Source organism: Acipenser ruthenus, chromosome 14 (genome assembly GCF_902713425.1).
Source record: "Acipenser ruthenus chromosome 14, fAciRut3.2 maternal haplotype, whole genome shotgun sequence".
NCBI classification, from domain to species: domain Eukaryota; kingdom Metazoa; phylum Chordata; class Actinopteri; order Acipenseriformes; family Acipenseridae; genus Acipenser; species Acipenser ruthenus.
In genome coordinates, this window is record NC_081202.1 from 20,720,474 (window position 1) to 20,746,434 (window position 25,961).

General features: G+C 36.9%; 1 protein-coding gene and 1 long non-coding RNA gene across 4 annotated transcripts in view; one reads left to right on the plus strand and one right to left on the minus strand.

Moving 5' to 3' along the window:
- The window catches only part of LOC117419880 (cadherin EGF LAG seven-pass G-type receptor 1-like), a 98,656-nt gene that overhangs the window by 16,353 nt on the left and 56,342 nt on the right, over nt 1-25,961 (minus strand). For all 3 annotated transcript variants that reach the window (XM_058986088.1, XM_058986087.1, XM_034033207.3), the window contains 16 exons: nt 18,894-19,051; nt 18,172-18,335; nt 17,851-17,976; nt 11,104-11,270; nt 10,541-10,726; nt 8,534-8,647; nt 8,011-8,185; nt 6,713-6,854; nt 5,199-5,319; nt 4,520-4,703; nt 4,168-4,269; nt 2,755-2,849; nt 2,055-2,264; nt 892-1,075; nt 608-751; nt 177-357 (listed from right to left, as the gene is read on the minus strand). In XM_058986088.1, coding sequence (XP_058842071.1) covers nt 177-357; nt 608-751; nt 892-1,075; nt 2,055-2,264; nt 2,755-2,849; nt 4,168-4,269; nt 4,520-4,703; nt 5,199-5,319; nt 6,713-6,854; nt 8,011-8,185; nt 8,534-8,647; nt 10,541-10,726; nt 11,104-11,270; nt 17,851-17,976; nt 18,172-18,335; nt 18,894-19,051 — 2,453 coding nt within the window. The remainder of the gene's footprint in view (nt 1-176; nt 358-607; nt 752-891; nt 1,076-2,054; nt 2,265-2,754; nt 2,850-4,167; nt 4,270-4,519; nt 4,704-5,198; nt 5,320-6,712; nt 6,855-8,010; nt 8,186-8,533; nt 8,648-10,540; nt 10,727-11,103; nt 11,271-17,850; nt 17,977-18,171; nt 18,336-18,893; nt 19,052-25,961) is intronic.
- On the plus strand, nt 4,700-6,872 carry LOC131697420 (uncharacterized). The gene is made up of 3 exons (XR_009307264.1): nt 4,700-4,918; nt 5,668-5,757; nt 6,758-6,872. It is a non-coding gene; the product is annotated as an uncharacterized LOC131697420 (long non-coding RNA).

Here is a 25,961-nt window from a genome sequence, read left to right on the forward strand (position 1 = left end):
GAAATCTTGGACCTAACACAGGTTTTTATCTTACAGGGTTTCAAGTAGCACTCAACAGCTAGTAGGAGCAGATAAACGAAAGTTACTGCAGCATTAAATTCTGTGCTCTATTCCAACTTAGAATTTGCACAATGCAAGCTATTGGCTAGAGCTGAAAATACAATATCCTACTATACCTTAAGCTCCTCCTGTCAGGATCGTATTGCTCTGGCAGAAGCTGTCCCATTGATCTGTATACCATCACCACGGCAACCACATGAGGGTTGACTTTTTCAGGGTGTCTTCTCTTTCTCTTTGCAGAGGCCTCACTGACCTCAGGAGAGTCACTCGGCTCCAGTGGCTGGTCTGTGGGGTTTACTACAAGGAAAAAATAAACCACAAGAATAATGAATCTGTCAGCAGCTTCTGATGTTCCTGCCGTGAGTAATACAGCTTCAGTGTGTTCAGATGGAGAACTGCTCTGAATATCATACTCTTTAAACTTACGTTTTACGTAAAAATATAACTGGCACAGCAGGCACTGGTTTTAAGTTTTCTATGGTGGTACATATATTACTGCTTCAACAGAAGAACTAAGTTTGCTGCTAATAGAAGGATTGACATTCACCTTTGGGTTCCTGTGGTCTAAAGATGGCGCCTGGAAACTTGACAGTGGACTCCAGGTCTTTGGGATACTCCTCACGGATCTCTTCAAAACGAGGAATCTTGGCACTCTCTGGGTTGGAGTCGTCCAGAAAATCAAGAGCAACAACTTGGACAATGGATAGTTATACATGGATAGTTAGTTGGCATGATATTTGTTTCGCTTACACTATTTATTCATTTTTAAAAATATTTTTTAGTAAAAGATGATAAATACACATTCAGATTTAGATATAAAACTTGGCTTACTCATATTTGGAGTCACAATTGTGAACGGTTTCAGGTAGGTCTTTCTCATGTTCTGTGCCATATTGTTGGCATACTCCTCATAACTTTTCAGTAGGTGGGCCGTGCCTCCCTCTGTCCGCTGGATCTGCTCCCAGTGCTCTTTGTTACTTGGGTCCAAGATGGCACTGCCAGCTTTAATAATATTCTGCAACATCAAAGGAATAAAAAAACATTTTCATGGATTAGGGGACAGTTCCATGTTACTCTTTCAAATCCGGGCTACGGTTGGTTGCACTAATACAATACAATAATCCTAATAGACACCTGTGTGTTCTGGCAGTCTTTCAGACAGTCCAAGGATTTGGTGGTCATGGGAAGTGAACTTTCCAGAAGGACTGAGGCACGCTGGCAGAACAGAAGCTCATGCTGTGCTTGCCTGTGCCATTCCCAGTCTTCAGTTAAGGCTCTCTAGCGCTGTCAGTCTGACACTTTTTAATAAGCTACATGTTCAGTGCTGCAGCTGAGTCTGCGCCAGGAACATAAAAAGGTATTTGGATCGTCTTTCTGCTAGTGATGGTTTTAATCCTGACCCGTGTTACTCAGATGTTATCTCACAGAACAAGTTTATTAGTCATCGGCTGCTGTATTACTTGCTGCTAATCCTTTAAGCCTTTTCTGGCGGGAAAAGTGAACCAAGTTCAGAGAATACTATATATATTGTATGCACATCTTTTACTGAAAACACTGCATGCACCACATAGTCAATGGGAACATGTATATAACTAGTGTTGCCAGAGTACAGTTTAGCAGTTTGAGCTTTAACTGCAATTTACATGTAATATAAGACTGCATTGTAACTGATTTATGTGTGATTACTATCTGTTAAGATATCCAGGAAAGATACCTACACTCAATAAATACTATACTAATATTCTATACCAATTTTTTTAAATGTATTGTTTAGTTTAAGATACTGAAAAAAATGAGTTAGAAAATTGAAGACCTGACAATCTGGAAAAGCACAAGTCTGTATGTCAGTGGTGAAAATGACCTGCAGGTGTCACTATTAGGCAGCCAAGCTTGAGTTAGTCTGTGATATAGTAGGGAAGTGAATAATAGGAGTGAAACGTAACCAAGCAGGAATACAAGTTTAAAACAAAAAGTTATGACCAAAAGATAAGTACCTCATTGAATTCAGCATCCCTTGTTGCAGCCAGATCGAAACCCTGTTGTTTGCTCTCATACTCTAGGACCTGCAATATTAACTGGTAGGCAGTCTTCACATCATTCCCATAAAAAACATCAGTGTGCATGGTGGCATTCTGCAGCAACTCCGCAATATTCATGGACTTGTCTCCAGCCATGTTAGTCTCGTTCCGATGCATCTTCTCATTCTAGTTACAGGGGTATTCAAACAAGCAAGAATCTGTGTTAGAATGAAATATTCTATAGGATGTGGATGCAAGACGCCATTGCTAATTATTCAGATGGGCAACTCATTAAACTTTGTTATCCACTCATGGTGCAAACAGACTAGAGCAGAGGTTCTCAATTTTGAACAGGGACTCCCAAGTGAAAACTGAGGAAAACACAAATCCCAAGCAAGAAAGAAGAGAGTACTGTAATGAAAGTCACTGATTAATGTACAGTGTGTATGTCCACAATAGTACAATACTTATTTTTCTATGTGTTTTACAAAAGAGAAGTTTCCAGAATTTCCTGGGGCCTCTTGGGCAACCTTTGCAAATGACCGGAGAAGAGGAAAGACACTGAGGCAAGATCCTTATTTTAGTTGAATTTTTGACCCAAGTAGACTTGATTCAGCCAGTTATTCTAACCTGCCAACACACATACAGTAGTAAACTACAGACAACAAACACCTACCATTGTTTTAAGCTCAGAGAAAGTGAGAGTGGTGCAGTTGAAGAGCTCAGGAGGAAGCCAGCCCTTTATCTCACTGCAATGCCGGACTGCAGTCCCTAGAGAATGGGAGACACAAGGAGTTAAAGTGAGTACAACTATTTACACAGTCCCAGCCTCTGTAGCGACACTACTCCCCATCACAAGTGTGAAATGAAAATGGTGAGTAGACGCTCAGGGCTGTTGGCCCACGCATAAGCAAGTCCTGCCGCTGCCTGAAAACAACCAGATTGTATAGAGGAGAAACTTGGAATAAATCAGACGATGTCTTGCTTCTTTTGTCTTATTCATGGGGCTATGTGCGTAAATGAACTGAATGACACAGAGACACTGAATCTCTAGTATCTACTTTGTAAATGTGCTGGGGCTCAACAATTAAACCGTATGCCCAGCCAATCTCTGAAAATGTGTATTCATAGGCAAAGTGTTACTGTAAGAATATCTTCAAAAAGATTTAAAATGTTGTTGTTACTCTCACTAGAATACAGTGCCAGGCCCTCCCTACAGCATGGGATTTGTCTGACAGCCAAACTCATTAGCAAACACCTTCAATGAGAACAGTTTTTAAAGGCAAAGCATAAATAATTGAGCTTGAAGTCATGATGGCACACAGCCACAATCTAATCTGACTACAATTTAGCTTCTGTCTTAATAAATTGACTTCCAATACTTTTCAGCTTCATCAAACTTGACACATCTGTCAGCTATGAATTTGGATTACCAAGTCATAGTTTACATTTCAAGACAAATGGATGGCATAAGTGTTTTCAGCTGATTTAGGGGAAAATAAAATGTCTTCTAGTTGCCAGTTTCATTGGTCTACGCTGTATTCAGATATCTGCAATAGGTGTTCATGGGTGCAGAGGTCTAAACAGTGTGGAGAGAACGTCTGCCAACAGATTCATTTAAATTGACATGGTGTCTTTGCTAAAAGGATCAAAAGATGCTTCAACCTGCATTCTTAGAATGACATTTTGGATTCCCCTATTACAGTACTTGTACTATTACAATACTATACCAACCGGGCAGAAGTATTAAAGCAAAGGCTGTTTGTTATAATGTTAATTTCTATTCACAGATCTGCAGAAATGTGTCAAGGTTGACAATATTCTAATACTTAATGCTCTAATGTGTTATATCATCTCAATGTCTGGTAATGGAGCAGTGCATATTTGTGTCTTAAAATTGATCCAGATGATGATTTTGACATGAACCATAATGGATCTCCCTGTCAATGCAACACAGTTGCTTGCAAAACAAAATCTTTCTGGAGTTTCAAGAATGTTTTGTCTGCTTCTGTATCTGGTTTATAGACTTCAAGGGCATGTGAACATACAATACAGAATGCTACAACAACTCCTCCCAGATCTCACTTACCAACTGATCCTTTGGGACAGTTCATGGCAGCTGGACGCCCAAACTTCGTTTTGGGCCACCAAATTCCAGCTTCAAACGATTTGGGGCAGCCTTCATAAATCACTGCAATAAAGTTTAAACACAATACTTCTTTAATTACACAGCAGACAATGCAGGTGCAATTCCATTTCAAGGTTAAGATCCTGGGTCCTTGACTCTAAACGAAAACAAGTTAATGAAATCAAGTTAGGTTAATTGAAAGCTGGGGATCAGCTTGAAATCTGAAATGTAAAACCTGTTTCATATAGAGTCCTTAGTAGGACTACTCAGTTTTTCCGTTCCACAAAATTGCAGGTATTTTGCTACCACATACCTTGACATCCGTTGCTAGTGACCTCAGCAAAGGGGTTGTCACAGCGGTTGCACTGTCGACCAATAACACCAGTTTTACACTGGCACTGTCCCGTCTCGTCATCACAGGTCCGAGTGTGAGCTCCCAGCGAGAAGCAATCACAGGGGAAGCAGCTGTCGCTGCCCTGCGGCCTGTAGTGGTTAGCCTTCGGATATGATACATGCATTTGTTAATTTAACCAGTCCTTCTTTTTTTCATAGAACCGTGCCGGAACGCTACGGCCGGCAGGATACATTACACATGAAGGGTTCTTATTCTTGGCATTGTTATTCTACATTTCTTGACCGTGCTAATCTCAGAATGCTTGGATTTCTTTTGCTTGCTCCCACTGGACACAGTAAGCAGGCTGTGCATTCACTGGTAAGTTATGGAATCGCCTTTCAGTAGAACGGAGAGCAGTCCAAATATAAAGTTGCATCTGTTCACACAAGTCTACCTTTAATGTAGTAGAATTTATCCAGGATACTGATTACTTTGACAAGGCAAGACACGCTGGAGGACTATCGAAAAAGCAGCACTTAATTATAGTACTTATGGTTATGGAAGGAAGTATTAAATTAAAACTAGTTATAGTGTAACTCCTTAATGTTTGACACACTAATGGCTGCAGTGTCAAAAAAAGCAGAACTTGAATCCTTACCTTGCACCTGCACTCTCCAGAAGTCTTATTGCAGTCGGGGTCAAACCCTTTATCAGTGTCACAATTACATGGGCCGCAGATAGAGTTGCCCCACCAGCCTCGGGGACAGGGCTGATTGATCCTGACAACAACAAAAAAAACAGAAGACAAACGTTTTTATCAATTCTTTACACACTGTAGTATTGAGACACACCTATATATATTGGATTTTTTAGGGCATGGGTTGATTTTACTCGATAAAAAGCTGTTAAGGGTACCCTGAGTCAACATTTCTGGTTTTCTGATCAGCATATGAAGGAAGTCTTCTTATGGAATGATTTATAAGTTTTCTGTTATCTCTTGATATATTTCAGATGGTTCTTTTTTTTTGGAGAAAAAACTGTGAAATAAATAGGGACATTCTAGATTTATTCAGCCTCTTTTGAGCCACTAAGTGCAACAGGTAAAAATGTCATGACTTTCCCAACAGATCAAAAAGAGACAAATCAGTAAACATCTTACCTGACTGCAAAACAAAATGCTGAAAGAACAAACATGAACCTTTGCTACAGCAGCCTTGGTGAGTAAAGCCAAGCTACCACACCCACTGTGCCTATACAGACGAGGTGACTGTTTAACCAGAGAGCTTGGTTAGTTTACATAACAAGGCCACCAGGAGTTTTCAAAGTTTAACACTTACTTTTGTGTTAGCTTGTGTGTCACCTGATTCCTTCAACATGGGGCCTTACTTCATTATTATAATACCCGAGAAAAACACTTGTATAAAAAGTCAGCCCAATAAACTGTACTTCAAATGGTCCACAGATGCTACGTTTTGAAAATGTAAAGCATTTAAAGTACACATTGAGCTGATCTGAGCACTTAAAACACAATGTAAGTGGAATAACACAGAGTAACTATTCTAAAACCTAAATCCATGATTTATTATACACATCTATTATTATTAGGCAAAAGGCTACATTCAGTTAAGAGGCCTAAAGTGGAGGAATGGAGCCTAGAGACATAGATTACCTGCAGAGCTATGCAATATACAATACCAATATACACCAACACTAAATTCAAGGTGCTTCCCATCATACACAATTTACCTCAGAAACTTTGCCAAAAAATCAAAATTCCATCTACAAATCAAACCCAGGTTTGGAATCTATTGGCCCATAAAAGTTGCCACAGTACAAGAGTGTCCATCTGCAGCCAATTACCAAATGTCAGGTATTTTAATAAAGTTATATAAAAAAGTAATTTATTAAGGTAGGTTGGTTAAACATAAATGCATAAAAACTATGCTTGTGTTAAAGAAATGTACTAATAGCAATATATATATATATATATCATTGTTTTATTTTAACCAAAACAACTGCTTGCTCTTAATATTTGGATTTAAATGGACAGAGTCTTCTGCCATATTTTAATTTGCAATTAAACCACTGACCAGGGAGTTTTGTGCAAATAAAGACAGATGGTGAAACCCCCCCTAAAACTGCTTAAGCCTTTTGAAGTTTCTGTAATCTTACTTGTTTTCACAGTAATGCCCGTAGTAATTCTGCCCACATTCGCAGGTGTATCCGTGAGAAGAGCTGGGTTTACGGACACAGGCTGAGGCATGTTCGCATGGGTTCAACCGGCATACATCTACACAGTCTTTACCAAAGTATCCTGGAGGCAAGAGTTAACACATAACATCATTAGGGGGAATCATTTATATTTTTAAAGCCTCAGACATTATCAAAGAAGAATTCTTGGCTGGAAACCCTCAATTAAACTTACTTTTGGTACTAACCATATTGGAGTACGTATTTAATGCAATAGAACCCCAACTTGGTGCACTTTTTACTCCTAGTGAAGTTGCATTATCATTTGCTGTTGTTGCATACTGCTTTCTGTAATGCTTTTTAAGCTTTGTGAGTGGTTTGAGGTTTTATTCACATGACCTTAGTCAATAATAAACTTGACTAAGGTATTCATGCATTGAATGAGCTCCACATTCTTGAGCACATACTGCTACCTAAATAAATGTACTTCAGCAACACCCCTTTTGTGAAACAAAAGTGCCACATGGTTGAAGAGTCTTTTGTTTACATAAAAGCGCATTGGAATGTGACATCTTGAACGAAAAGCCAATATTGAGAGTGGGATAGTGAAATTAATTCAACCGCAAAGCACCCACTGATAAACCGCCTCATAAAATACATCACTTTTATCCCTATTATTAGTGATGAAATATGCATCCTTCTTTTTTACCTAATTCCTATATTGTGAATTAGGTTTGTCAGAGGATCTAAAAAAAAAAAAAAAGGTCAGTAAAAAAATATTTGTTCTTCCCCAAACTAACTTTATTGACAGTGCAGAAATTGGACAAAAGCAGTGAAAAGGTGAGCTGTGGAAGACCCACCACCATTTAGTTTCATTTGAAAGCAAGTTATTATTTACAGTACATGCAGAAACAGTAAGATTTGAGATGAGATTGTTGTAAAAATGATACAGTGTGCTATAAAACTAATTATTTACAGCACTAACAATTCTAACATTTCTGTTTAAAAAATTCCCTCAAATATGTCTCATCTTGCTTTGTAACCCAGACCTAGCCACCTCCCATCTATATTTCTGTTCTACCACCCATTTAACTCAAGAAAATCTTGCCAACATCTCTTTAAATGAGATTTGACATCTCAATTAGGATCTTCAAAGACTGAACCTAATCTTGAGCCAATGCAGGTGTACAGTACCTGAGTGTACCCGGTACTGAATTCACACTCAGACTTGCCTAGTCAAATACAAGAGTTGCTTTAAGAACAGATTCTCATTGAAATACCTGGGTCACAGACACAGGAGTGAGTCTTCCAGTCATCACTGCAGTGACTGTGCTCAGGACAGGTGTTTGAGTCACATGGGTCACTAACATCACAGCCATTCTGCACACGGATTTTCTTCCCCTGGTTCATATTCAGAGTGGCTACATTTGTGGCAGTCTCTCCCAACCTCACACCCTGCAATGAAAAGGTGCTATGAAAAGGTATGATGTTTATATTGCAACATCCTGTGCATTTGGCTCTACCATAAGACTGGAAAGAAATCCCTGGTGAACGTTAAAGCAATTGAAATGACTACTACAGAAAGAACCTTCCTGAGAGAGAAAGAAACAAAGCCATATAAGCAAACACAAGGAAATAAACTGGTTAAATACTAAACAAATGCCATTTTCTTTCTAAATCCAAATTTCAAAGTATCACCTCAAGATCTTCCCAAAAAGTTAACAGATCCATCAAAGGTATTTCTTCTGTGGTAAAGTATTAAAAAATAAATAAACAGCAATGAAAAGCCAATTAGTTTCTTACCTGCATACAGCCAACAAAACCCTGTTCGATCTTCCCATCATCCCCTAGAAGTCCCCCTAGAAACAGGCTTTCCAGCGTCATTCCTGGCAGCTCTTTCTCGATTTCTACACTTCCCTTTTGGAAAGATTTTGACCAACAATTAGGTGTGGCTTACATGGCATAATGTGGTTCACAACTGCTTCTAGCATTTATTAATTTACTCCTGTTTTTGAAGAGACAAATCTATAGTAATATTCTATAATGAGAAAAAAATGTGGGGGACTTAAAAGACCTTGAACAAAACCACTCGGGTAGATGTATTAAGATGGGCAAGTCGCAGCACAAACATACCGCAATTAGCATTTTTGTTGCGACAATTCGCAAAGTATACATTTTGTCGTATATACTAAGAGTAAATATGTTAATGAAAAGAGCCGCAATACACTAATTTAAATATTTGTTGCGTCTTTTTAGAGAGATCTCCAGCACTGCGAGAGTCATGCAACATTGTTCAAATAAATAGCGGGAGTTGAGTTGTGGTTTGCTGCAGCAGAGGTGCCTGAAGGATAACGTCTAAACATGCCAGGGTGCAAGAATAAAAAAAAACATTGTTTTTGAAAAATGCAAACGTCATCTGTATAATGCATTCTGTTCTATCTTCATTTGACCTATTTTAATACTGTTATATATATATATATATATATATATATATATATATATATATATATATATATATATATATATATATATATATATATATATATATATGAAAGGCAGTTTAATCCCATCAGATTCTATAGTGGGGCCCCCAGCTTCACCCACAAAAAGCTTTTCATAATCATACAGTAGCCCCTCGCTAAACCTTGACTTTAGTGAAAATTAGGTACTTGGGTGTTCGCCTCAAAAATGCATTGAGCACAACTGGCAGCAAAAATTGTGACTTTAAACCATGCTTTCAAAAGTTCTTAACAAATTGATGCAGCTTTAGTACATCTCATTATAATATTTGAGAACCCTAATTTGCACCCCATCTCCACCCTATGTTTGCGAATGTATGCAGGAACACCCATAATTACATATTCATCTGTGGTTGAACAGCAAAGAAAAACTGCTGCCGCAAAGCATTCCAAAAGTCGCTAACAGCATTGCGCATGTTTAGTACATTTCACCCTAGACTTACGACTCGTTTGCAACTGGTTTGCGACTATTGCGACAGCTGCAACACATTCGTACATCTACCCCTCAGTTTTCTGGTTTTGGTTTTGTAAAATTAATTGCAGACTCAAGTAAAATGCTTCAGGCCCTAATGTGTCTATTAAGATACATTTTTATCAGTTAGATTTGACACACAAAACATAGTTGTTTATTTTATAATTAATTTGAAAACACCACTAATACCTCATCTGACTGGTTAATTGAGAAGTTTTAGTCGTAAAATATTATATGAAACTCAGCATAGAAGTTATAATGCATGTATGCAAGTTAATACATCCAAAATGATATCCCCACTACTGACATTAAACAGGTACACATTAACTTTCTTCATTGCAACCCTGTGGATCCCTTATTATGTGTAATGAAGTTTTTTACTATTACGTGTGTGCCAGCTATTTTCTTTTTATCAATCTGGAATTAATTTACAAAAATGCACGCAAGCTGTATTACACATGTGATAACATCTATGACCAGAAGCAAGGCTCTTCTTTTCAGTTTGAAAGAGTTATGCAACACTAAAAACTAATGAACAATGGATTACATTTTATGAGCAATAAAAAATATCTTCAGCTGGTTGTTTTGATGAACACTAATTGTGTTTGTTAAGAAGTTGCCGTTTTATTTTGTAAGAGATGAAATTCCTGCTTGGCATCCTATTGGATTTTATTACAAAACTTTCGACACTTCGGACTTAAAGTGCTGGGTGGAGACTGGGTTAAACATTTCTATCAGACACAGAAGGTACCCATTAAAAAGCAGATTTACTGCTGAACAAGATGATCAATTCAGGTTTTAAACACACAAAACTCTTACCTGGTACATTCCATAATCCAGAGACATCAAAGCAAGTAACTTCATGTCCTTGCCATCCTTAACGTTTTTCAATTCAATTAGTAGATGGTGCCAGTCCCCATCATTTACCCTTATTTGGGTAAATTTGAAATTTGCCATTTGCGTGAACCCACGGTGCAATTCAAACTGCACGTTGCTGTTACTTATCTGAAATGAAGAAAATGTACATGTATACGTATACCTAGAGTTTTTGCTCTTTGTGGCACCTTATTATTGTTTGGTCAACTGACAAAACGTGATCACTGTTAATAATTATTAGCAAATATCATGTCTGGAAACATCTTACCAGTTCTTAAGCACTCAGGTCTAGGTTAATTTCCCCAGATTAGAATTCATTATCTAAGCTTTTATTTAAAAAGCAGTCAATCTATTGAAACCTTGTTTTAATGATCCATACATAATCCTGAATTACTATGCAAACTCAACTTGTGTTACTCACTATAAACTGACTAGGCAGCACTGAATGTTTTCTTTGGATGAACAAAATGAAGTCAATGTGGCTGCTATGGAAATGAAATCCTCACCAGGATGGTAATCTTGGAAGACGATCCAGCCTTGGCCTGCATTAACATCCCATTGCTTTTTCTTGTTCTAAACATCAGGCCAATGTACCAAGGAACAGAGATGGTGATATCTGGCATACTCCAGGATACCATACCGTGGCCTTCAAAGTGCTGGGGAGAGGGCATTCCTAGAGAAAGAAAGTGTGGTAACATATTAATACTTGTACATGTCCCATAGCAAACATTACATTTCAACCAAGTGATAATTCAGATTACATTTTATTAAATGATTCTGATGAAAGAGGTAAGACAATTCTAAACGTACACTACCCATACATTCCAGGTCTATTTTTGTTGTTGTTGTTTAAAATTTGGATGGAATCCATTATTAAAACAAAACTGATATGCAAATCAGCCAATATATGGAATCTTTTTGTTTTTTCTTTGTCTGGCAGCGACCACCCAACTTTCAAATGAGGCTCATTTATCAAAGTCTTTCTGGATTTACTACAAGAAGGAAAGCTGTTTATTTTGTGAACAGGGGACGCATTTAAAAAAAACTCTCACAGATGCTTCAGGGCAATCATTTCCTTGGATGCAGATAAACTGCAATTACCTGTCCAAACACTTTAAAATAGCAGTGGCTTTGCGTGGATTTACCTATATTCTCAACAATACATTTACAGCCTTTCTGCAGGCTCCCGATCAAACTGTTTTGAAAAACACATTGTTATACCAATTCAAACAATTGAATGTGAAATGTACGCATGGCTCAGAACAAAAAGAATGCAATTGAACAGAAACCAGCTTGAGTATTAACAATTTTTTTCTCTCTTTTCCTTCTCTTATGCTTGTAAACATCCACACAGTATTTGTATTATAATGTTTAATTCCACAATACAATACAGTGCATTGAAGTGCATTTTTGAAGCTTTGTGTATTGTAACCTCCCCATCTCTCTTCAATTAGACTTGAGGAGTCTTCAAAATGCATGCAGGAGTAATTGCGAAGCATGACAAATAATGATCTAAGCATAAACGCACATCATTAGCATATTAAACAGGTAAGAAATTAGATATAAGGAAAATGTAAATTATATAAAAGTACCCATTTAATGAGGTATTTTTTATTAGTAAGCAATGTGAATTATAAATTAAATAGATTTTCTGTTCCCCTTAAACAACCTTTATGTCAACATCTAATTAATTTGATATGAACACTACAGGATGTCTCATCAATATTGTAACATTTGGTTTCATACAATTTAACACGTGCCAATAAAATATCTACGTATAAAGCATTCCTGTAATCATTTTTTAAAAGCTGTCAAAAAAAAGGTCAGGTAAATCAACACAATATAAAATGTCACTGCACTGGATATATGGACTTTCACAATCCTTACGCAACTTTAAAACCGCAACCGCAATCTGACAGCCTCAACTTCTCCACAATATGATTCACCGGCCACAGCTTGAGAAACCACAGCCCTGCTTCCTGCCACAGCCTTCCACGGCCAAGCATAACCCAGTGGACAGGACTGAAAAACCTGGCAACTTCTAAGCCTTTATAGAATATATATATACATTTGTGACGTCAGGCAGGAAAGTTTACTTTTATTTTTCTATGCTTTTGTTGACACAGCCGTTGTACAGTTTAAAGGTATAAAATTGTAATTACATTTAGCGAACATATACATTTGTAAAATGGTACTACTTATTACATTGGATGACCCCACAGGGGCGTTTTTTGTACAAATAATAAACAATACATTGGCAGTTAAGCTTTCTTGTATTTTGTATATTTAATGTACATATATTCGCAGTTACAGACAGCATTTCAAATTGTGTTTACTACGGTTAGAAGTACCAATTTTCATTGTCCCTTGGAGTCCATTATAAGTGGTGTGTACCTGTATATATAAAGAAGAAAGTCTGTCTGTCTGTCTGTCTGTTCCTTAATGCATTCAGACCCCGCAGGAGCCAGTGCAACCAAACTTTGCATGGCCTCCTTATCCAGGGGACGGTCGTGGGCTATGTTTGTATCCAAAATTTTGACCCCCGGGGTGTAATTTATTAAGTAACCCCATTGCTGGATTACTACAGTAGCCATGTATCTCAAATTAAAAGAAACCCACAAAACCCCAAAAATAAATAAAAATAACAATTTTTTTTAAAATAAATAAAGTTAAAAACAGGGAAAGGGGTCAGAGTGCATTGTGCGACACCCAAGATCGGTAACTACAGGAAACCATAAGGCTACCGTTCCCCAATTTGTCATGCATGTAATATTGAAATATTGAATTTCCCTAGGCAACGCCAGGTACTTCAGCTATATATATATATATATATATATATATATATATATATATATATATATATATATATATATATATATATATATATACACACACACACACGCACTTATCTCTAACTGAAGTGCTTGTATAATATGAAACTGCTTTTACATTCAAGCTAAAACACTGTTCTTCTTATAGAGTACATTTTTGCTATGCTGTGGGATCTTTAGCAACAAAAACAATTTTACAACTTTAAACCTTTTAAAACCTTCACTTAGTAATAATTCCCTAGTAATTGAGGACAAAACTGCCTGGATTATCACAGCGATTTGACAAACATTTGCATGACACAGTTCTCTTACGTCACCTGAAAGCATTTTTTACAAAGCAGAACTTGACTGTGTACTTAACAATAAAGACTACAACCATCCACTGAAAACACTGGCATAATACATTTCCTGCAGACTGTGATTTTTATAAATACTTGTATAAATGATGTGGTTTAGGTATTGACAGAAAACAGGTACACACATTCCAAAGAACAAAAGCCTTTACTCATTTTATCTCGAAAACTCATTTTATCCTGTGTGTGAGAGCAAGATCGAACAGGCTTCTTTGTGTTTTTTGTACAGTTCTGGAGACGAAAACAGTAAACATAACCGAATTGGGATTAATCATAAATTACACCTTCTATTTTTCCATCAATGAGTTAGAGTGGTATACTTATGATTACTAAAAATATGATGGTAATACATTTAGATGAGTTTAATTATGTTACATTATTACACACAAAGAAATGTATAAAGACTTCATACTACTGTAGATCTGGTATCTTTTGCATAAGTAAATATACAGACCATGTTTTGAAAAGTCCACCTCTATAGAGGCTTGTTTATCTCCTTTAGACAACAGAGCAAGCACTACTTTCGTAAAAATAAACTTTATTAGGTGGTGACTAAGCATTTTCGCTGAGTCATTCCAAATATTTATTGTACCACTAGTTCAATAAATGATTCAACATTATAACTGCATTCAATGGTATTACACACCCATATATATATATATATATATATATATATATATATATATATATATATATATATATATATATATATATATATGGGTGTCAAGCAATTAAAAAAATTAATCGCGATTAATCTCACGATTCAAAAAATTAATCTTAGTTAATCTCGGTTTTAATCGCATATTAAAATTACTATATCCATTGAATTAAAATTTGTCTTATTACTGGTGCTATTGTTTTTATTATCCTTAACTGTAAATAAAATTGTTTAAAATGTATTTATTTATGTATTTATTTAACCATGAAATTTACCCATTGAGACCACCACCAAAATGTACTAGGGGCAATAATTTAGAAATTACAACCAACACAATAAATCATCATATCCAAAAACTGCAAACTAACAATTGTTAGGCTTTACATACTACGCACAAAAAAAAAAAAGGAGCAACGCAGCCTAACTCATTTATTATCATGATCATACTCTGCTTGATATGGGCTTGCAGCGATCCTGCATTTCTGTTGAAACTGGTGGGTTTAATTTGTTGTTGTTATTGCCTGTAGCAAAAGAGCTGCTAGTGTATTTTGAGAGATGAAGGCATGTTCAGCACGCAGCAGACTAGATGTACTCATGTTTGATACTGGAACTCACTTTGACAGTAGACAAGTAAGCGTCTTTCTGTCCAGTGAGTCCATCAAAAAAAAAATCCCATTCATTTTTAGTGCTTTGCTCCATTAAGCAGTTCAGTGACTAACTTTCTATTTAAACAATAACTGCACTCAGACACTCAATACAATGTTTCCGCGGCCGGGATTGAAGTACGGTGTGCCGAAAGGCTCAAGACACAGCAATGCGATTAATGCGTGTTAAAATAATGAATCTCTAAAAACATTTACGCGTTAATCGCAGAAGTTAACTGCGATTAATTCACTGCCCTAATATTATATATATATATATATATATATATATATATATATATATATATATATATATATATATATATATATATATATATATATATGTATATATATATATCTTTTAGTCGGTATAAACTTAAGTCCTTTACTCAGTACCGCTTTTTGGGATGTGGTTAAAGTTTTACTTGATAAATTGAATACTATGTCTTCTGTCTTCTCTTTTGTGTATTTGGTAGCATGTCTATTTTTGGGTCTCCTATCTTTCTGTTTTGAATTCTCTGTCCTATTCATGTTTAACTCTCTATTTTGCATTTTATTATTTACTTTAACTTGGTTTATTTTTACTGTTTTAGATTTATTTTGATTATCTTTCTTAATTATGCCACAGTATTTAGATTTTCTTCCGGTTTCATTGTCTTTAAATACAATAACTGAGAAATGGTTATTGTTGTATAAAAGATTAATTGGATCGTTCTTATTTTTAATATATTCTATTGTGCCTTCGTATTTAAAACAGTCCTTATTCTTTAAGTCTATGTATACGTGTATGGGCCTATTTATATATATATACAGTGCCTTGCGAAAGTATTCGGCCCCCTTGAACTTTGCGACCTTTTGCCACATTTCAGGCTTCAAACATAAAGATATGAAACTGTAATTTTTTGTGAAGAATCAACAACAAGTGGGACACAATCATGAAGTGGAACGAAATTTATTGGATATTTCAAACTTTTTTAACAAATAAAAAACTGAAAAATTGGGCGTGCAAAATTATTCAGCCCCCTTAAGTTAATACTTTGTAGCGCCACCTTTTGCTGCGATTACAGCTGTAAGTCGCTTGGGGTATGTCTCTATCAGTTTTGCACATCGAGAGACTGAAATTTTTGCCCATTCCTCCTTGCAAAACAGCTCGAGCTCAGTGAGGTTGGATGGAGAGCATTTGTGAACAGCAGTTTTCAGTTCTTTCCACAGATTCTCGATTGGATTCAGGTCTGGACTTTGACTTGGCCATTCTAACACCTGGATATGTTTATTTGTGAACCATTCCATTGTAGATTTTGCTTTATGTTTTGGATCATTGTCTTGTTGGAAGACAAATCTCCGTCCCAGTCTCAGGTCTTTTGCAGACTCCATCAGGTTTTCTTCCAGAATGGTCCTGTATTTGGCTCCATCCATCTTCCCATCAATTTTAACCATCTTCCCTGTCCCTGCTGAAGAAAAGCAGGCCCAAACCATGATGCTGCCACCACCATGTTTGACAGTGGGGATGGTGTGTTCAGGGTGATGAGCTGTGTTGCTTTTACGCCAAACATAACGTTTTGCATTGTTGCCAAAAAGTTCGATTTTGGTTTCATCTGACCAGAGCACCTTCTTCCACATGTTTGGTGTGTCTCCCAGGTGGCTTGTGGCAAACTGTAAACGACACTTTTTATGGATATCTTTAAGAAATGGCTTTCTTCTTGCCACTCTTCCATAAAGGCCAGATTTGTGCAGTATACGACTGATTGTTGTCCTATGGACAGAGTCTCCCACCTCAGCTGTAGGTCTCTGCAGTTCATCCAGAGTGATCATGGGCCTCTTGGTTGCATCTCTGATCAGTCTTCTCCTTGTATGAGCTGAAAGTTTAGAGGGACGGCCAGGTCTTGGTAGATTTGCAGTGGTCTGATACTCCTTCCATTTCAATATTATCGCTTGCACAATGCTCCTTGGGATGTTTAAAGCTTGGGAAATCTTTTTGTATCCAAATCCAGCTTTAAACTTCTCCACAACAGTATCTCGGACCTGCCTGGTGTGTTCCTTGTTCTTCATGATGCTCTCTGCGCTTTAAACGGACCTCTGAGACTATCACAGTGCAGGTGCATTTATACGGAGACTTGATTACACACAGGTGGATTCTATTTATCATCATTAGTCATTTAGGTCAACATTGGATCATTCAGAGATCCTCACTGAACTTCTGGAGAGAGTTTGCTGCACTGAAAGTAAAGGGGCTGAATAATTTTGCACGCCCAATTTTTCAGTTTTTTATTTGTTAAAAAAGTTTGAAATATCCAATAAATTTCGTTCCACTTCATGATTGTGTCCCACTTGTTGTTGATTCTTCACAAAAAATTACAGTTTCATATCTTTATGTTTGAAGCCTGAAATGTGGCAAAAGGTTCTAAAGTTCAAGGGGGCCGAATACTTTCGCAAGGCACTGTATATATATATGCAACATCAGCTCCCTATGCCTGCTTCCTTACCACAGGGCTACAGTTATAAATTGCTGGCTTAAAATTGCCTCCAATAAATCATAAAATGTAGCACAATATATACTCAGTCACCTCACCAGCTCAAACCAGCTCCTCCTGTACATTCCCAGAACAGAAAGCCACAGAACCTCTCCTCCATAACTGGTCTCCAGACAACTGGGTTTAAATAATCTCTTTCTCCACCTATGCTGGGTGCTTCTTTCCTGATATATGGCAGGGGTAGGTGATTTACATAACCCAGGCTGGCAGCTTCCCTCTCCTTACTCAGGGATACTAACCTTGCTCACAGTTTTTCCCTCCATAGCTCAGGGGGCACTCACAGCTGTAGGTGTTCCACTTATTCACACAGGTTCCTCCATTCTGACACATAATCCTGTTGCAAAAGTTGTTTTTCATCGTGCAACCTTCATACCAACATAAAGGAAAATTAAGTGTTACATATCAGAATATATGTCAAGCTTTTCCATTTGCTTCATTAGAAACATGCAAACTAAGCCTAATGCTTAATAAAAGTGAAAATTCAGGACTAGTTTATCTTTAGAAGTAAGAATTGTATTTGAATACCAGATACCAGAAACACAAATGGGCTATCTTTATACCTGCTGTAGTGCCATTGTTGGCTATATAGCTGGCCATGTCAATGGCCTTGCTGTCAATGGTCAGATTCCTCATGCAGCCCACAAATTCCCGGTTCCGCACGGGGAAATCTTCCGGCAAGTTTGGAACACCCCCGAGTAGCAGAGGACCAGTCAGATCCAAGGATCTGCAAGTAAATAGAGGTGTCGACTTCCTTTCCAATATACACACATTCCTCTGCACAAATTTAAAAATGACTATCTTTTACCATATTATATACACCTACCAATTCCAGTGGACATGAATAGTTTTAAACCATATATATATATATTGTACAACCTATTTTTAATTTATATAAATAACACTTACATGATATAATAATGGAGTCAAAGGAGTTATCTTTGCTGTTAAGAAACCCTAAGAGCTCCACAAAAGCATACGCTGGCATTTTTATTTTCAATTGTAGGTTTTTACACTCAAGTACTCTGGACTATGATGTCATAGCTTTGCTCTCTTATTCAGATTGACTATGTTTAGATAAGCAAGTCTGAAACGACTAAGCCTTTAAGTCAATCTAAAATCATTGCACTGTGTGCCAAGCTGTCTTCAGACGGCAAAATCCTACGGAATTATTTTATTACAGGTTATTTGTTGTTTGTTGTATTGGAGCTGGAGGCATTGCAAGGCCTGCATTTTTCAAGCAGACCTGTCTTCTATACTCACAGTAGGATAAACAATGACTTACTTTTTTGGACCAGTTTGAGTTCCCTGGGCAGCACATGAATAGTTCCCAATCTGGTTGCCGAAGCGCACAGCCACTGCATTGTCACAGTTGTCCACTGTAACTACGGCAACCTTCTCTCCAGAGGGCCCATGAGGGATACCTAATCTTCCAATATTAGGCTGGAAGAGAAAACAGATTCATTTAATTGACATGCATACAAATCCAATAACACTGCCCTGAACTAAAATCACACAAGACACCCTTAAACATTGAGACTGACGTTACAAAGCGTTAGACAGCAAATATAACTGAGAATTTCAACAATTCTAAAGAGTGAGTTTGAACTGAAAAATATTGTAAACTTTTGCAAGTTAGTTCTTTTCTGTGAAGAGGTTCTAATGACCGCAATACAAAATCACTGCAGGAATTGTAGACGACTATGTCGATCTGATGCATCCTTTATCAAAATAAATGATTCATTCTATGAGTATGACAGATAAATTTGAAAACTTCTGCTCGATTAAGTTAATACTGAAATATGTGCAAAATTGACACAGATTTTCCTAGTTTATTTTAACATTACAATATAGAACAGCATGATTCTGTAGTTTATGTTTCTTTTATTAAACTGGTACAGTACACAGAAGTATACTCTAAACCAGCAGTTCACCTAGTGAAGAGATGTAGCGTGTATTCCTAAGAACAATGCTGATTTGTCCCCAGCAGACAAAACAAATCCACTTATGGCCAGTGACATAATGAGCTGATGTTGCAGCTTTAAAGCCATGCAGTGTTAGTACTTTCTAATCAAGAGAGAGCCACACAGATAATTGCAATCAGACACTATTGACATTTCTAGATGCTTCATAATTTCCATTTTATTACAATAACAGTTTTTGTTATGATCCATCAACTTACTCCACATAAACATTTCCATCCAGAAAGCATATTTTCCATAAAGCACAGCCCCCCCCCCCCCCCCCAATTAAGTCAGTAAAACTTTGCTTTCTGGAAACAAAAGAAAAACTGTAAGTGTTTTTTTTTTTTTTAACCCTTTCCCCCCTAGAGACTGCTGGAGTTAATATAGGTCACAGTTGTCTGTAGTTGTTCAACAGCAACAAGAGCCATCAGGATATATCTTTGACAGCTGCTTTGCAGAGCCATGAGAAATTAGAACTTGTTGATTTTAGAGGTTGTCAAAAGTCATTTCTATAGGTCACTGCTTGGTAAGGTCCCTTATAAAAGTTTACTATGGTAAATTTGTACATGTACATGGCACCAATGTCATGCTTTGCCCTGTTTAAACAGTACTTTGCATTTATTGTATCATGGTCAACCCTTAATTTTACAATACTTTTACAATACTTTTACAATACGTATTACCATACTTATCTGATTTACCATAGTTACCATGATTTCACTATGCTTTTGCTATTACAACATAATACCTTTGTCTGCCTGTCAGTTTTGACACAAGGTTGTCAAAAGTCAATAAAACAAACAAATATACAGTTACAATCATCTATATCTGGTATGCTAAAGAACACTTTCAAATACAGGCCTGAGTGACTTAAAGCAATTTATGTTCGGCATATAAACAGCACATAAAGTGATGAGTGGTAATTACAGACACATACAATCCAAAGATTTTGGAGTTGTGTCAGTAAAGACAGGGTGGAACCTAAACATCCCCACAAGCACTGATGCCTGAAGCCTGAAGTCTGTCCGTACCATCTACAGCCATTAGCATAATAAACCTCAACTCAGACAGACTTCACTGGGCTGCAGTGTACAATGCCATTAAGTAACAGCCATGGCCTGGGCGCTCAACAGATGTCCTTTTCCTAGTCCAACCAGCTGTGGTTACATGTTAACTACTGTAACTGAATCCCAATTAGTTTACCATTATCACAGATACAATCATCTCAAGCATTGATCGCTCTATAATTTAAGACTTTCAAGTTTTTTTTAGGCTTTTACAGAATGCAAGCCGATATAGGCTGAGATCTAATTAAAAACAGTGGCGTTCGACCAAGCGATGTATAAAAACCAGAAAACACATTACATTACACAAATTGACTGCTTTTGGCACTGGATCTTTTCCATGAGCTCCACCCTTCGGTGGCTGGTGTTTGTAATGTGTTTCACTGCAGCTGCGTTCACATTAAAAATGAGGCGTTCCACAGATCACAGGATAGCGCAAGTGCTGACAGATAAACATGGACTGCAGCCAATGCGTAATGCCTATTAAAAGTTCCAAATTGTTTCAAATTTAAACAAAGCATCATTAGAACACAAACAGCTTGCCATGCACCACACTATATTAGTAGATATTATATACATGTCGTTGTAATATTCCCTTGCAATTTAATTATTAAAATAGGCCTTGTTGATTGTATGTTCACTACACTCAATATTTCATGATTTTTTAATCAGGTAGCTACTTATACTGTATTATTTAGGTCCATTATACAGTATGTCTTGTAAGTCTGCTACACAATACAATTATTTATATGTATCTGTATCTAAAATAAAGCTGAATCTTAACTAAGAGGAGGATGACACTATTAGACATCATACTTTTACATTTTGTGTTTGCTTTATATGTAAACTTTCAATCAGGATATTAAAAATGTTTTATTTAAACTAGTTATAGCTAGCTGTTTGTGGGCGATAGTGTGAGGCTCTCCGTTATGTTACGGAACTTTCACAACCCTCTTCCTCAGCTCAGGCATGCTCAGATCTTATTAGGCAGTCAGCCAGTCCCACTGAGTCTTTCATTAAGCTGTTGGCCCCTGACCAACATTTCAGTGAAAATAAATGGATTCTCCAACAATACTTCACTACTGGAGAGGATGGAGTTCATTAACTTGCCATGAATATGAATTTCTATGGTAAAGCCGAGGCCAAAAACCTTCTGTTCAGCCATATTCTTTTGGAAATCTTACACACAGAGTAGTATGGACTCGACAATTTTAGAATTACACAATTTTGGATAATGTAAAAAAAATAGAAAACAGAAGATTAGTTAAATATCTTTGTTTCTGTTTTTACAATTACAGTTCTGCTTATATACAATAGGACAATGGCATACTTTTGCAGGGTGGAAAAGGGCAACTACTTAGAGCCTATAGAATCTGATTAATAAGCAGGCCAACACATGATTGTGTGTTTACTGGAGGGCTGAATATTAAAAAAAACATGCTTTGGAATTAAGGATACCTGGAGATGAGGCCACCCCTTGCTGAAACATAACAGGCAACAAAGCATATTAAATACCATAGATTTTGCATTGTATAGTTAAAGCCTTTTGTCCATCTTACATGTCTTAATATTAAGCTTTTCATTCTGATTCTGCCATACATCGTGCATTAAAACACAGCTATTCCATTTGAGGAGCTGCTGTGCTTAAAGCCAAAACTGATGGCAGTACAGTTATACAGTACTTGACATGTAAAAGCATATTAAAATATGTTATTCTTAGGCTAGCATTAGATTTCACTCTGATACTGTGGAACCACAAAGTTTCAACCTGTCTCTTGCCCCCTGGGGAGTTAACCTAGCTCTGGCTTTCAACCAGTCTTTGTAGGCCTGTTTCAGCGTTGTTATGGAACATCTGTCTCCTGAAACTTTAGAACATAATTATATTAACTGCATGAAAAGCGTAATCTCCCAATGTCATTTATATCATTTTATGCAGAGGTGATGCTTGACAAAGAACACCACTTCTCTGACCAACAGACATCAAATTATTTCTTCACATTCCTTTGAGAATCCTGAAACGTTCATAAGCATTTAATTATGAGCATTTTTTTTTTACAATATTGTAGAAGAAAAAAGTATATTGTTAACTTTGCTGTTCGGAACTCTGGAAATCCTGGTTCACTTTGGCTCATACAAGTAATGGAGTCATTTAAGTTACCCCAGAGAAAAGAAAAAGATTTACCAAAAACTTTACCAAAGAAATTGATTGAAAATATCTTGTATATTCATTTTTTTTCTCATTTTGTTGATGTTAATGTAAAAACAACATGACCCCTTCCTACAGAGTCATTATCAAGATTTATCTTCCACTTGTATTAAAAAAACTAAATAAATATTCTCAGTTGTATCCCCATTGATACAGTAGCATGTGACCAGTGAAGCATATTTCTTTGAGTTCAAAAACTATGGACATACACCAATCTGAGGTTTAACATGGAAATGTAAGAGTCAAGTCTAAATGCTGACCCCTTGCCAAGGCTTTGTTCAAACACATTCAACCTGCACTGGTAAGTAGACAAAGGGCATGAACCCTAGCTTGTCCAGCTGTCTTACCAGAACAATTTTCAAACCAGTCTCCTTATACTCAACAGCCTGTTACCCATGGGATACACCAATCCAAACTTACACTTCAAACACTGGCTATCACATTACAGGGATAAGCTGCAGCCATACAGGCTTCCATAGCTAGATAAAAGAACTATATATAGCCACTTAATTCGCAGAATTTGTAAGGTGCTCTATATGAACATTGTTCTGCCGTGCTATTGTACCTGCTTATATCACAAATCGTTAACTACAAGCAATCAACTACTAATTCTAAAAAGGAAGCCAGTTAACTGAACATTTCAATTCCCAGTGGGAGGCTACATATTATGCAAGTGTTTGTCACAGGCACAGTGGCTCGTCAAACAGATCATTCAGCTGCCCAGCAGCCTTTCTTCATGTACTTGCAGGACTCCCTGCTAGTTTCAACTACTTTCATATACACCTGATGCCCGCTTGCTCAGATATCGGGTTTGTTTCTATTGCAAGTGCTGTTGCAATTACTCCTTTGATTCCTGTTGTTTCCTAGGGATGCTGCTTGCACAGAAGCCATGGCAACATACGTGATCTCCAGTCACTTCACAGATATAAAAAAGGTCAGGCAAAGACAAACTGGCCTCCCTGCTGACAACTCTTCAATCTTGATGCTGATGCACTGAAATATTAGATGTTGAAAATTGTCTGTTAAGAACTTTTTTGTGTTGTTATATTGCAAACTTGGAATGTTGTAGTTTTCTCCCCCCAGAAATGATGTCCCCAAGATAGAACAACTTCCATATATTATAACAAATAAACCATCCTACATTTTACTGGATATAGGTTACATCTGTGCCTCTAAAATCCAATTATGTTTTTGGATTTTCACACAAGAGCTTCAGTTTACTTTTATTAGACACAAATAAGCACTTACTGTATATCAGTACAGTGTTTAAATACCTGCAATAAGGTCACAGTTTGGCAGTTTAGAATTTCTGTCATCCTATTAGTGTTCAGCCCTTTCTACAGTACTTGGGCTGTTAGAACCTTTATCAGTGCAACTGTCTAGAAAGTGTAAGTGGTGGTGTGATCCACATCACTGGAGGAATACAGCCGGAACAGAATGATGTGAAAATGCTAAATGGGTCTGTTTTCAAAACAATGAATAGCGCTCTCTATCCCATTTTGTTTGGGTTTTTAGGAGGAAATATGATAAACTATCTTTCTGGTCTGCTGAAACCTCACCTGGTGATGGGTGCATCTGAGAATAAAAAAACTGAATACCTGCATGTTCTGCTATCTGTGGTTTTAAGACACCATCCCAAAATGCAAACCAGACATGTTGTATATAAGTTGTTCTTTTGTATTGCTGCCAGAAGTATGCTTTATCACCATACAAATCTGGACTGCGAAAAGTAAACTGAGATGATGAAGTTACCAATGAAATGACTTTCACAGCTGCACAATAGGCAGTAACGGTATAACACAATACAATTTTATATGCGCCAAAGGAAAATAAATATACAAAGTGCTATACTCTACAGCAGTCGTATGTCAGTGACTTGCATTTATTGTTCTCTACTGTTCACAAATGCTCCAATACAGATTTTAATTTAGAGAAGTTATACAACTCATTGGCTTGTTTGTTATACACAGAACTATCATACACGCAAATACATTTCAAGTGTTCAACTGTAATGACGCTAACTTGATTGTGGGCTTGAATACATCAGTGAATCCCAGAACATACTTGTTACCTGATTCTAGTCAACCCCAGGTTACAAACTGGGTTACAGAAGCAAGCATCTCTAACAATCACATCCGCAAGCCTTTCACTGTAAATAATTCTTCCATTAAAAAAATTTTCACATCAGCAATGGTAAGACAGATTTCTGCAAGCGACTGGGTGATTCATTCAGTACCAGAGTATAGTCATGGCATATAAAATGTGTGAAATCTAATATCAGAAGCTGGCAAAATATAAGCTGTGCTTATGAATAAAAAAAAGATATAATTCCATACACAGGTGCTAAGTGATGCCTTCCTCGGGACCAGGTGAAATGTGTAAAATCTGGGAGCCTGAAGTGCTGAGAGTAAGGAAAAGTTACTACTTTGCTTATCTCATGTAGAGTAGTAGCCATACATTCTGCTGCAACACACTATTTATCCCTTACAATCTGTGGCAACAGAAGAGGCAATTCCTAAGATAAATCACCTGTTTATGCTGTATTGTTGTAACAATTTAAACAGCATCTTTGTCGGCAAATTTGAATATGTTGCCAGAAGTCCTCATTATAAACTGCTACTAGTTCAATATAACTTATCCAATTAATAATAATACATTCTCAAAAACCCAAAAGAATCCACTATAAATTACAAGTTAAATTAGATGCACAGTAACACTTCACAGAAGGCGGCCTGGGCCTAACCTGTTTCCTGTTTAAAGAATAATACTAACACACACACACAAAGGTCAAGCGACATAATGACTGCATGATCATCACTACTACTTTCCCTAATATATATTATAAAGTTTACCTGTTTATATATTGTACTATGTAACAGTATAAGACAAAAGATTGATAAAGATAATGTATTGTACTTTTCAAATTCTGGTTTGGTTAATAAATGCAGTAGTGGAAACTGCTCTCTGCTGGAGGGCCAAATTAGTTAAAAGGCCATTTGCTTGTGCCCCCAAAAAACAAACATTTTACTATAACTAATCTCTTGTATTAAGCAGAAGTTTGGGCTTGATGGTTCTGAAATTATAAATGCAACAAAGAGTAACTGGATTTGTTCACCAAA